The sequence below is a fragment of the Ixodes scapularis genome, unplaced genomic scaffold, assembly GCF_016920785.2.
Source record: "Ixodes scapularis isolate PalLabHiFi unplaced genomic scaffold, ASM1692078v2 PGA_scaffold13__105_contigs__length_92229423, whole genome shotgun sequence".
NCBI classification, from domain to species: domain Eukaryota; kingdom Metazoa; phylum Arthropoda; class Arachnida; order Ixodida; family Ixodidae; genus Ixodes; species Ixodes scapularis.
In genome coordinates this window covers 60,763,554-60,776,414 of record NW_024609839.1, presented here as the reverse complement: position 1 = coordinate 60,776,414, position 12,861 = coordinate 60,763,554, and the positions used below count along the sequence as shown (strand labels likewise).

At 48.9% G+C, this 12,861-nt stretch overlaps 1 protein-coding gene across 1 annotated transcript in view; it reads left to right on the top strand.

Annotated features, from left to right (window-relative positions):
- LOC8027243 (serine/threonine-protein phosphatase with EF-hands 2) overlaps positions 1 to 12,861 on the top strand; it is a 111,737-nt gene that overhangs the window by 85,649 nt on the left and 13,227 nt on the right. The window contains exons 11-12 of the mRNA XM_042289655.1: positions 9,502 to 9,647; positions 11,250 to 11,356. Coding sequence (XP_042145589.1) covers positions 9,502 to 9,647; positions 11,250 to 11,356 — 253 coding nt within the window. The remainder of the gene's footprint in view (positions 1 to 9,501; positions 9,648 to 11,249; positions 11,357 to 12,861) is intronic.

Sequence of the window (12,861 nt, the reverse complement as noted above, 5' to 3'; positions counted from 1 at the left end):
CTACAGAGGCGGAGCCATCCCCCAGGAGACGGGAAATCCCGCCTCGCGCTCCGCTCCCCACTGTGGCGGCGTCGCGCAGCTGGCTGAGGCGATTACCTCACTGTGACCGGCGTTCAACCGAACGGAGCTGTACGAAGCGCAGCAGAGCGATTCGTTTTGTCGCGCTATCTTCGACCGGCTCAGGCAAGAGATGGATCCTGACCAGACGGGCGAAAAGACGCTCCGGCACTCCGGAACACCGAGAGGGCCAAGTGCCATCGCCCAGGAGTCAGACATCGAAGCAGGTGAGCTGGAATCTTACCTGATCGATGGGGACGGCGTCCTGCTGCGCTACTTCCCGGAAGAGAGCGATTCAAGTGAGTCGTTCAAGACCGTGATTCCCCGCGATCTCAGAGTGGCAGCGCTGCGTCACTACCACGATGCGGACGGTCACGGCAGTGCACCGAAGTCGTGGCATAAGCTGCGCCGTTTCGCTACCTGGCCGGGCATGAAGGGGCAGCTGTGCCGTTATGTCCGTAGCTGCGCAGTGTGCCAAGAGCGCAAGCCCAGGGGCGGCAGACCACCCGGCCTGCTCGAGCCCATCGTGAGTACGCGGCCATGGGAGATCGCGGCCTGCGACTTGATGGGACCCCTGCCGCGGTCAAGCGGAGGCTATCAACATGTGTTGGTAGTCACTTGCCACTTCACCGGATTCGTCGAGATGTTTCCGATGCGGAAGGTGACAGCCAAGGGAGTCCTGAGCAGGCTGTCCGAAGTCTGGTGTCGCTACGGGTTCCCCGAGAGACTGGTGAGTGACAACGCCTCGATATTTTGCTCGAAAGTCTTCGCGGCAACCTGCCAGGCCCTCGGGATTAAGCATTGTAAGACTTCGTGTTACCATCCACAAGCAAATGTGACCGAGCGGCGGAACCGCGACATCAAACCGCTGCTCGGGGCGTATGCTCGTAAGCAGCGGGACTGGGATCTGCACTTGGATTCGATTTCGTTTGCATTGCGGTCCAACCTCAACCGCAGCACTGGGTTCACGCCGGCGCTTTTGAACTTCGGCAGAGAACTCTCTACGCCGACCGATGCGGTTCTTCGCCCGCGACAGAGCGCGGCCAGAGCGGTGCCCTCGCACGAGGATTTCGCGACGCGCACAAGAGAGCGACTGTCGCGGGCGCTGGACGCCGCCCGCGGAAACAGGGCTCGCGCGCGGGCGGAGCAGAAGAACACCTATGACAAAGCGCACCGCGATGCGCAGTTCGAGGTGGGCGACACCGTTCTGCGGCGAAGTCACGTGCAGAGCGATGCGAGTAAGTTTTTCTCGGCGGCGTTGGCCCCCAAGTGGGTTGGCCCCTTTGTCATCGATTCCAAGAAGTCTCGACTGACATACACGCTGAGGGACCAGAATTCTGATCTCGTCCGCGGGACAGTTCACATCGGCGAACTGAAACCCTTTTTCCCCAGGGAAGGGGATGAGCCGGTCAAGCGGCCGCAAAGGGGCATTCGCGGGCACCAACGATCTCAGGAGTTCCTGGGACCACCGCGGCACAGCTACAACACGCGTAGCCGGAGGCAACCCGATGGGATCGGAACCTCGTAGAGTGCGTGGCCCGGGAAAGGGAAGAAGAGGGGGGAACGATCCGAAATCGGCGTTCCCGGCATTGTGTTTTTGTTTTTCTTAGTGGGTGGGGGAGGGGTGTCTCGGAACCCTCAGTGTTAGTTTTTGTTTCTTGTTTTTGCTGTGGAATGTTTTTCTTTTTTTGTTTGTGCGGCGTTGCTGTCGGTGTTGGGGTACTGCTCCCTCGCCGGGCGCGCGCCTTGGACTTTCCCCAGCTTGTGCGTCATCGGCCCTGCGGCTGCTGCCTCGAGACGCGGCTCGGTGTGATCCTCTCCTGGGAGACGATAAGAGGATGAGTCGCCGTTTGGACGAACACCAGCTTGGGCTGAACTCCTCGTCTTCTGGCAGTGTATTCCCCGGCAGGAACCACAGCTTGGGGAGCCTTGTGGGACGTCCGCGACGCCACGCAGGACGCCGGTGTGCAGTTCTCATTGACACTGGACTTCCAGCCCCGCATTGTTCCGGGAGGGCGGTCGCAGCTGGGTCGCAACCACAGTCCCTCTCCAGTGCACCACTCCATGGGGGGGCCAGTCTCATGGTGGCCAGGCACACTGCTCAAGGACCCCGTTGCCCCGGAGGTTGCCGCCAAGCCGAAGTCGACAAAGTCTACTGTGAGGTGTGCGGCGGCCGCGCACCCCAGGTCTCAGGCGAACTGATGGACCTCAGTGAGGACGACCCATGGGACCAGCGGTGTGTGTGTGCGTGTGGGGGGGTCTCCAGGCCAAACCAAGCGACGGTGTTCCCAGCAGCCTAGCCGTACGTCTGAATTCCGGCGTACTTCGATTTTTGGGAGAGGGGAGTATGGCGCACCGTGAATTCACGAGGGCGCCCATCAAACCATTCGGCCAATCTTGGCCGCGACACGATCACATGGTCGTGTTGCCGCGGGGTCGATCGGGATCTCGAATTCGGCTCCCGACGCGCCGCTTTCTCTCCTAGCCACTGGAGGGCGCTGCAGGCGCCCCCGTGGCAGGCGAGGAGAAACCTCCTCGCCCATCGAGATATATACTCGGTGGGGCAGGGGGCGAGAGGCCTCTAAGAACTCCGAACGAGACCGAGACGCAGGCAGGCAAGTGGGTGGCGACCGGATCTAGGATATCGCGGGCGCGAGGCCTAAGGCCTTCTTTGTGTTTAGCGTTGGGCTTAACGTGCGGTTGTAAATATTTTTGTAACGTAACTTGTATTTGTATTTTAGATTGAGTGTTTTGTAGTGTTGTGTGTTTTTGTACCAATAAACTGGGAGCGGAATCCCGCTCCCGTGAAAGAACCAGGCTGGACTCGGGTTGTTGACGGACCACGTGGGAAACGGCGAATCGGCGGCGGTACGCGATTTCCTACAATCTATCCAGCTATCCATGCAGCTAACCTATCCACCATGTGCATGATTACATAAACTTGCTGTCCCATTTTCTGGCGTTTAAATTTTATTACTACTCGCCGCGTCATTGGCTATATATATATATATATATATATATATTTTTTTTTTTTTTTTTTTTTTTGTCTGGTAATGATGCGGGCAAAATCGAGTTCTATCTGTGTGCAAAGATTTCGTTCTCAGGAACACAAGAGCCGCCACTTTTCCACGTGCACGAGTTTTATATGGCGGATGAAAATGACGTCTTTACGCTTGCGGGCGGTTTCGAACACTGTTTCTTTAGCGCGGATATTTTTGAGGAAGTTTGCGGTTATCTTTTGGAAACGGCTTATAAGTTCTAACTAGGGCTCCATGCTTTCGGCACATACCGATAAAACCAGAAAATTATCTCCCGAGCAGATTTGTTAAAAATCGAGGAAATAGCGAAAACAACTGAATGGGAGCTGTCATCTAATAGGGGAAAGAAAGAAAGCTTCATGGGGAGAAAGTTTTAGCTTCCAGCTTTACTTTGTGTTTACCCTGAACACAACCCCCAATGAATGGCCGCGAGGCTTCTTGCTTCAAACCCACACATCTAATCTCGTGTATTCTATTTTTTTTTTTCTCTCGACTGTACAGGGATGTTTTTTTCAAATGTTCGGGTCATGCGTATACGTTCGTTGGAATTTGTGGAATCCCATGCTTGTGTCCTATTTGCTTTAACATAAGCTCCAAAAAAACCTAATTTTTTTTTTTTTGACGGCAAGATTGAACTTTATAACAAAAAAAAAACACCGTATCTGTGTGGGAAAAAGATAATCTCCAAAAAAACACCTTTTAATTCGAAGAAAAATAAAAACCGAAAAGACAGAACCCTATTCGCGACTCCAGCAAAACGGACGCCACCAAGCGGGAAAACCGGGAACCAGCCGGTCCAGGTCGCTCCGCGCCCCTCCGCGTCTCTGGTGGCTTTCGCGGACACGTGTTGTCGGCGCGATGGCGAACCGTGTAATTTCACGGAGGCCCGAAAATTTCTGAAGTTTCCCTGAGTGTTCATTAGTGTGGCGAAGCCTCAGTAGATTGTTTCCTTCCGTCACGTGTTTCCGATTTCTTGGATGGGGAGGATTCGCGGAAGAACGTTTTGATTTCTTGTCTGTCTCGAATCGCATTCAAAGTGACGACTACTTGGTAACTGATAAGGGGTTTCTTTATAAGGATGTAGAACAGTGGACTGAGGACAACAGACGAGGTGTTTCACTAGAGGGAACACCAATGCTGCAGTCAAATGAATGGGAAAGTTCGATAACTGCTTTTGAGTTTGGTTGTGTTCGATTAGCTTCAAGTTTGAGCCACCCACGCCGGTCGGTGCGTTGGCTATTCATCTTGGCTGCTTTTTGCCGAACAATCCTCTGGACCACTCTGAAGGAGTTGGGCTGATTTCGGAATTACTTGATTCAGGAAAACCTGCTCGCTGCAAATGATGAATGAGCGCCTGTACTGTTTACTTCTTGTCCTTGTTTCTGAGCGCCTGCCCTGTTTACTTCTTGTCCTTGTTTCTGTTGCGCTATTTTATATGTTTTACTATGAATGAGGGAAATTATCTGTTTTCAAAAGGTGGGGCACGCGTCTCGCAACGTTAGAAGCTGTCACGGCATTATGATCTATCGCGCCTCCAATATTTATATTATACCCCCGTCGAATTAAGCCAGCAGCAATATACGTCTACATTGCTCAGGCTGACCGGCCGCAAAAATACTAATTTTTTCCGTTCCGGATTCGAAGTCAAGTTCAATGCAGAGAGGTTCTCTGTGAATCTCCAATGAAGACTCTCTTCAGTTTGTCCGCATTCGTCTCCGTGCTAGCGGCTAGAACCATTTGGCTAAGTTTAACTTAGTATCTCTCTGTTTGTCAAATATACTTTTATTCAGCAGTTCACCTAATAGCTATTTAACTAAGCTCATATTTCAAACCGAAGAATATACTAATATCGCTTTGGTGGGACTATAGTACGTAATATAATACATAACCCGCTCGTCAAAATGACTTCTCGAATGCTACTAAAACCTGAATTGAAATACGAGTATCAGCTGCTTAGTGGGGGTGCCGGCGGGTTAACATGCTCCTTGGCTCAAAAAGCGCGTGCTTAATTTTCGTAATTTTCCTGCAGCCTGTGTTGTTGACCGAGCAGACGACTGAAGCGGTTTCTTAAACGCGGACACGCACAAAAGCTCGATTTCGCGGACAGATAAGTCGCATGGTCGAGGCATGCGAGTTGGCTGAAAATTACTGTCGGTGGGAGAATTCTGCAGTCATTGCCGCTTTCCTTAGATGATCAAAACTGATTAGTATATTACCGTCTCTCCAGAGCCCGTAGTTTCGGTTTCGAACGAAATCTCCAAAACGAAAGTTTGACACGAAAAGAACAAAAAGACTCTTGGAAAGCAAAACTATGCTCTGCAAGTTTATGTGCACCGGCTACACTTAACCGTCTCAGTTCAAATACCTATAAAATTGGGCATTAAACAAAAGAAACTCTGTTAAATTGAACGCGCCACCTGTTCAGGCGGCCCGGCCGAGCCGACGCGACCTGGACTCAGCCGCCATGTTTGTTTGGTGGTGGCGCCCCCTATAGGTCGCTGGAGTCGCGAATAGCCATGACGAAGACCACCGATCTTAAAGGAGCTGTGCAACGATATTCAATTGGAATGTTTTTCTCTCTACACTTGCTTACTGGCACACCTCGGACTCAAGGATACTCACACGCAACACCATTGGCCAAGAAACTCCTTTGTTGTGGTGTAATTTCAAGGACAAAAGCGATCATTTTCATTCAATCTCTCCTTTGCAAAATTTGATGACGTAACTCGGGGATCGCAGTACACCCAAGTGACGATATTTGAATGCGGTTCACAGATTGGACCCGAGCATTGCGTGGGCACTCGACTTGGGCTCGTGACAATTGCTAGCTCGAGAAGCATTCGGGTTGTGACCCGTGTCCAATCGCTGCAACGACGACAACAGCCGAGCCATAACAATGTCTGGAACTCAGCGCGTGTCCTGCGCTTTGCCAACCCCTGCGCGTGGCTATGATCAACACTGGCGGCATATAATCGGCTCCAGATCACGTGGCCGCTTGTTCTGGCTGCGAGTTGAGGGGGTGAACGCCGCTCGTTTTTCTTAAATTTTTTTCTGGGACTTCTATTGCGTGGGGTGAAAAACGAACGCGTGTTTCATAGGTCATTAACGTTAGGGATCCGATTTAAGCGGTATTTGTGCACAGTACAAAAATTGTTGCATCGCTCCTTTAAGCCGCACGGCGTAACTTCTTTCCTTCGTTAAACACCTGGAGGCAGGGAAAGCGGGGACAGGCACGGATGTGAGGGCGGGGTCTAACTGGTTTATTTAAAGGGACCATGAAATGACTTTTTTACTTTTTCCAGATAACTTTTACATTAAACCGTCAATGTTCACTGAATGCCGAACAGGCATCCGTTTTCGTCTCGGTTTAATAACTTCTACACAAAAAATTAATGAGATATCGACTTTTTCTTGACCGCAAAACAAGCCGTGACGTACGCTATTTCCGGAACCGGAACTTCTCTCGGCAGTAGGAGATGGGAGCATTAGCGGCGACGAGTTGGTGTGCGCCGGTAGGTTTTACTGCGCCGATGTCACCGATGTATTTTCTGAATCGGCGCCTCTCATCGCCGCATCGCAGCTGAGCGAAATTCAACGAGATATGTTGCGCTACAGCGACAGCATGGGTCTAGTCCCATACGCTGGTATGCCTGTTGGGAAGTGCAGCGAGTCTTCCGGTGAAGACTCCAGAAGTCAACCCAACTGTCATTGTTGGCAAAAGGCGGCCAGTGTCAGTCGTTTGCAAAGCGACGTAGATGGAAACAAATTGCCGCGGCGTTTTTCGCGGTCTCGGAGATGCAGGAGCGAGCCGACGTTAAAAAAGATACGTTTGAACTACGAGTGTCAGCAAGAGCCACGTAAATACCTGCTAACACTCGAGCGGACGCGCGCGTTTGATGGAAGTGCTGTATTCGCGCTGTTGGTAAGCGCTTCGGGACCGATCTTTTACGATTGCAACTCGATACTGACGCGACACTCGGCAAAGAAAGGTTGGACCGGTATTGCACGTATACCTCTCACGAACTGTTACAGCTCGACAGTGACGTGCAGTCTGTCAGGATAAAAATGGCACACCAATAACAAAGTGTACATACCGTGTTACGAAAGTAATCCATACAGCGTTTATTTCAGCTCTATATCACACAAAACAAGAAGAGAGAATCGACGAGGGTCCCTTTTCGACGAGTGTTCGTCAACACTGCCTCGGAAAACAAGGGGAAGAGATTGACCTCACCTCTTAACGTAAAATTGAGGTCAGCGATCAAACTATTATACAGGAAGGGTCCACAAGGGTACCCCACAAGGGTAGCGCGGGCATATTCCATTCAGCACGCCAGCCGGTCGCAGGCAGACAGACGGTCTTGCGACGAAGCAACGCTGCGCCGAGTCGGAGTGCCTGCTAGGCCTATATTCTGAGAGCTTCGTCGGAGCGCGATTCGCGGCTGTTGTCGCTCTTCTCGGGTGTTTGTGGATAAAGCGTTCTTGTTCGTCGTGGTCTGTTTTAAGTAAATTTTTTTCTTGCTGCTTGAATCGGCACGCGCGAGATGAACACGTAGAAAAATAAACGTTCAGTCAGTCAGAGTTTTGAGAGGAAGGAAACCAAAGGAAACAACCGTTCTGAAGGCGGCCCTGCCAGCCCTGCCCTACTGCGCACGCGCAGTAGTTGCTTCGTTTACCACACGATAGATGGCGCTTGGCTCTCAGCATTATCAAATTTGGCAATTTTCGCCACACATCTCTAATTATGCTACAAAATGTGGGCCTGAATATTATTTAACAAAACTTTTAGGAAACATTCGCCGGCTATTTATTGTTTACGATAGCGGTGCTGGTGAGGTAGGCTCTTACCCAATAGGCGACGTGGATTCGGCTGACGTGCTCCATTTCTGCGGATGCATCGTAGTGAAAAGGCAGAGCTTTCGAAGGAAAGAAGTCGCAAAAGAGTCCAGTTTTCTTTTAAAAGTTCTATAGCAAATATTTTTTTTGGCTCCCTAGTTTTGTGTTTTTGTGTTTCTTTTCACACCTTTTACGACGTGCGGTGGATGAAATTAGATTTTAAAATCATTTCATGGTCCCTTTAAGCACCTTGGATCGCGAATATAGGAGCCAGTTAATCGGACCTTACAAATTCTTTAGGTCGGTACTGACCTAAAGGATCACTCAAACCCTTCCAACAGCATCACACCATCTTAACATCATCCACATTTATTTTATCACATAAAAGTACACAGACGACACGCGGGTTTATTATCTCCGATAACAATTCTAGTCCCATCGTATCACGAGATATACGAACTAGCCTAATGATCGTATGGAGCCCTTTAATTTCAGATTAGGTGTAGGCCTTTGTCCCTTCTGAATTTTCGGAACTAAACTAGCGAGAGAAGTGAAAAGTCGGGTCACAAATTAAAAAAAGGGGTGGAAAACTTTCATATGCACAAAACAGCACGAAAGGCAACACATTCAACAACATAGCTCGAGACCAAGCGGACGTGGTGATCCTCTGTAAACCACAACAACCGCCTTTACTGTATTGACCCAAGTATATTCGCCTGTTTTCCTAAAACTTAAAAAAAAAAAAAAATCTTTGGCTTAAAGAGACTTGCATGTGTATCTTTGATTTGCGCATCTAAAGAGCCGGTACTTTTATCTTCACAACCTGCGTCTGCAAACAACACTTTGAATACCGTTTTTTTTCTTTAGCGTGTACCAAAGAAAATATTTTGGCAACACAACAAGTGGAACGTGGTTGCGACGACCAGCATTTCCCTCGACATAAGACCCTACAATCTCACAATGCTCATTGGACCATTCATTATTGGGCAATATGGCAACGGCTCTCCGAGACTTCTCGAAGACGACGAATCTACGCGATCAAGCTATGACGTGCATGTGTTCCCTAGTTTGCGTGGGATTTGTCGATTCCACAGTGTGAACACAAGATCTGCCGCATTCACCATTTTTTATCTCGTATTTCCCCTTGTCCCTTCCCAAAGAAGCTAACGGTCAGAACTAACATCCATCTCACCTCCTCCGTTTTTTCTAAATATAAAAAAAAATATAAAAAAGGGGGTCTTTTTGAAATGTTTGATGGTAAATTATCTGGACACTGCTAATACATTATACAAAGTCAGTTTGCGGACGCCGCATGCCTAAGGCGCTTTTCTTCTTTGTGTGACGGTCTTGTAACAGTTGTCATGCAACACCTGTTGGCAGACATGTTCCAAGCAAACGCATATATAAACAAAAAAAAAAAAAAACATGGTTCAGTTTTTTTTTGTTTTTGCAGACAATTTGATTATAGTGTTTGCAGCAAACAGTGTCTTTTATACAGTGTACGAGTGGTGTGCCTGCGACTCTATAGAGTGTATGCACTGAGCCCGTGCTGGGCGCTGATTTGCCGCAGGTGCTGACCATCTTCTCGGCTTCCAACTACTACGACATCGGGAGCAACCGAGGAGCCTACGTGAAACTGGTGGGACCGAGGCTGGTACCCCACACCGTGATGTTCGTCAGTACCGCGCAGACGCGAAAGGCCACCATCCAGCAGAGGTATGATATACACGCGCGGAGCATATAATGAGATGCATAAACATTTATGGCAAATTGCTAGGCGACTATATTATACTACCGCAAATCGAACTGATAAACCTGGAGATCTTTCAGAGCCTTCCATACTTTCGTGCTCCTCTCCCTCAGAGCGCACAGGTGGTCAAGCTCCTCGTCGCCTGCCTCACTCCGCCTCCCCTCTGGTCATATGACCTCCCTGTTAACCAATCAGCCTCGAGCACCTCACTCCTCCTCTCCTATTCGTTAACCAATCACTGTCGAGCCTCGCGGCAACGCTTTTACAGGCTTCACAAAATGTCGATCACCTAGGCGAAGAACGTTTCACGTTAAAAAAAAATAATAACTCGACACTAGCGCAAAACCAGATCCACTAAATTAGAGTATCGATAATCCATTCTCTCGTTTTATCTTCTGGGCGCCGCCATTTTGGTGTCTAGTCTTAAGCGGGCGCAATAGGTCGTTGTTACCATTTGGGTGATATAGTTTTGCTCTGGCGGTGAGTGCATTAATATTTCTGGAAGATCGCAGAGCATTTCCTGCGTTTTCACACAAGGCCTCGGATAACTGGGAACCGTAATTTTAAGCACCGAGATATCTGACGTGTAGTTACTTTGAAGCGTAGCTTAGTTAGTGGATCTACGCCAAACCATGAATGAGCACGTGAAACAAAATAACAAACCAAAAGTAAACTTAGTTTTTGCTGCGCGGTTAAGTGTAATTGGGATACATCACTTCAGAGGATGTAGCGAGTAGCATCAGCCCTTTAAATAAACGGGAAAGTAGAAACAGCGGTATCAGGTGTGCAAACTGACGCCTGTCGGTTAGAAAGTGTAGGATCTCCAGTGTTCGGGGCTTCGCAAACCGATGCGACGCAAGCGCTCATTTTACGACCCTAGAGCCATGCGGCGGTTACCCCGTTTTAGTCATCGGTAAACTGGAGAGACAGGAGCCCGTTTCGCCTGAGCAGCTTCGTGGTGAGCAGTATTGCTGTTGAGAAAAGGCGACTCCTTTGTCTGGAAATGGCGGTGACATCTCAATTGGGCGAATGTTTCATTCGGCTGAAGTCTCATTCGAGCTTTTCATTTTAATATTTAGTTTTAATTTGGCTAGAAGTATTTGTTCGATTGAACGCCGAGCTATACGCTAATAGTTTCAATTCGGTTCATGTCCCTTTTCGTCTGAAGCCTTCATTAAGCTAAAAGCTTCACTTCGGCTTATGTCTCCATTCGGCGGAAGGCTGAGTTATGCTAAAAGTTTCACTCTGGCTGAAGGCTCTATTCTGCTGAAGGCTTAGTTGGGCCAAAAGTTTCCATTTGGTTGGACGTTCTCATTCAACTCAGTTCTCAGTTTGGCTCAAATTTTTGATTCGGCTAGACGTTTAATTTCAGCTCAGTTTTCAAAGGAACATGCCGAACAGAACCGTGCGGTACTTTCACCCAGTTGTGGCATGGTGGTGACGATACCGTTAACACGCTAACGGTATACGAAAACATACTAATGAGGCGCTTTCTGCTAACGGAGCTCGCATCTGGTGGTTGAATAGGACCATCTCTTACCCGGTCCCCCTTTTTGTCTTGTTTTCAGGAGTGGTTACATCGAGCACAGCGCCTTGAAGGAACTCAAGCACCATATCTACGCCTGCCAGACACCGCTTCGAGCAGAGTTCCAGAAGTATGACCCAGAAAGCAAAGGTGACAGAGACTTCGAGACGATAATCGATTAGTTATAGCAGTTAGTGGGGAGCGCCTGTCAATGAACCAGTGTAATTACGCATACGTGGTCTTCAGGAAGGCTTCTCTGCGGTTGGCGATAACAACTTCTGATCGACTGTATTCTTAAAAGGCGCACCGGAGAGGCTTCTTACCTCGTCCTCTCAGCGCTCTAACTTGATGTGCGGGAGTTTGCGGATAACAGAACTCCTCACGGTAGATGAGTGGCGCCCGAAATTACCCTCATAGCGGTTTAGTTTGGGTTGCTGCGCCCAAATTCGTGACTACAGGAAAATGACAGCACCAATATCTTTTGGGAGACCGTCCTTCTGGAATACTGGGAAAGAAATCGAATTTAAACTGCCTATTATTAAATTCTACGGGCTTTCCTTCTTTCTTCGAGAGTGCAGTCGATTGTTTTGCAATCTACGAGGGTTCCTGAAATATTAATGCCTCACATTTTTTTTTTCGCCCATAAATAAAAACAGTAATATGAAAATTTACAGTTTTAACCTCAGGGTCGTGAATTAGTGCCCCACATTGAGCGCCAGTCGTGGAGAATAATGAGACGACTACCGATTCCGACGGTGCCTTGTCTCGAACTGCCCCCGCGTGCTCCAGCCGCTCCCGTGCCCCCGAGCCATCTTTATTCTACTTTTTCATCCCACACACTACATAGATGTTTCCTTTTATCTCCCTTCCTCTCACTACATAGAGGTTTCCTGCACCCATGCGTGTAGTTTCACGACGACTGCACAAATGACGCTGTTGTAATAGCACGTGAACATGGTGTCTATTTATGACATGCATCACAAACGACGAGCTGGTGGCGGCGCAAAAGCAAACTGCAGGAAAAAATCCGAAACCGTTTTGTGCGCTGTGTGCAATCGATAGGAGCACAGTTGGGTGCTGGGTGAAAAGTACTAAAGATTCAGAAGGTGCAGAGATGGAGTTGCGTGATCGGTCGCAGTCGGAGCGTCCTGCCATCGCCAGCAACCTAGAGATGTTGCAACGCGCCGACAAATTTCTTCGCGCACATCGGCACATCGCAAGCCAAGAATGGGCTTTAGAGATTTTAGTGAGTAAAGGAAGTGCATTGGCCAGTTATCGACGTTATCGGCCTGTGCGCCATAAGAGGAATCCAAGGAAAATGTTGTCTTCAGCCTGACAATGTCCGCCCTCACAAAAGTCTCAAACCCAGGAGGCGATTGCTAACTTTTGTTCAACTGTACTCTACTGTTCAACTGTACTGTACTGTACTCCCACCTATAAGTCTGATTTGGCACCATCATTGTTTTCATCTGTTCAGGCGACTAGGAATGCACTGCGCTAAACAAGGTTTGAAAAAAAAAAAAAAACACGCATAGTTCGTGGAGTGATAGCATGGCTACATCAGCAGAAAACGAGAGGGTACAGGAAAGGCATGCATACCCTTGTTCTACGCTAGCGCAAAATCAGAAAACTGAGAAGAGATAGCGTAAAAATGT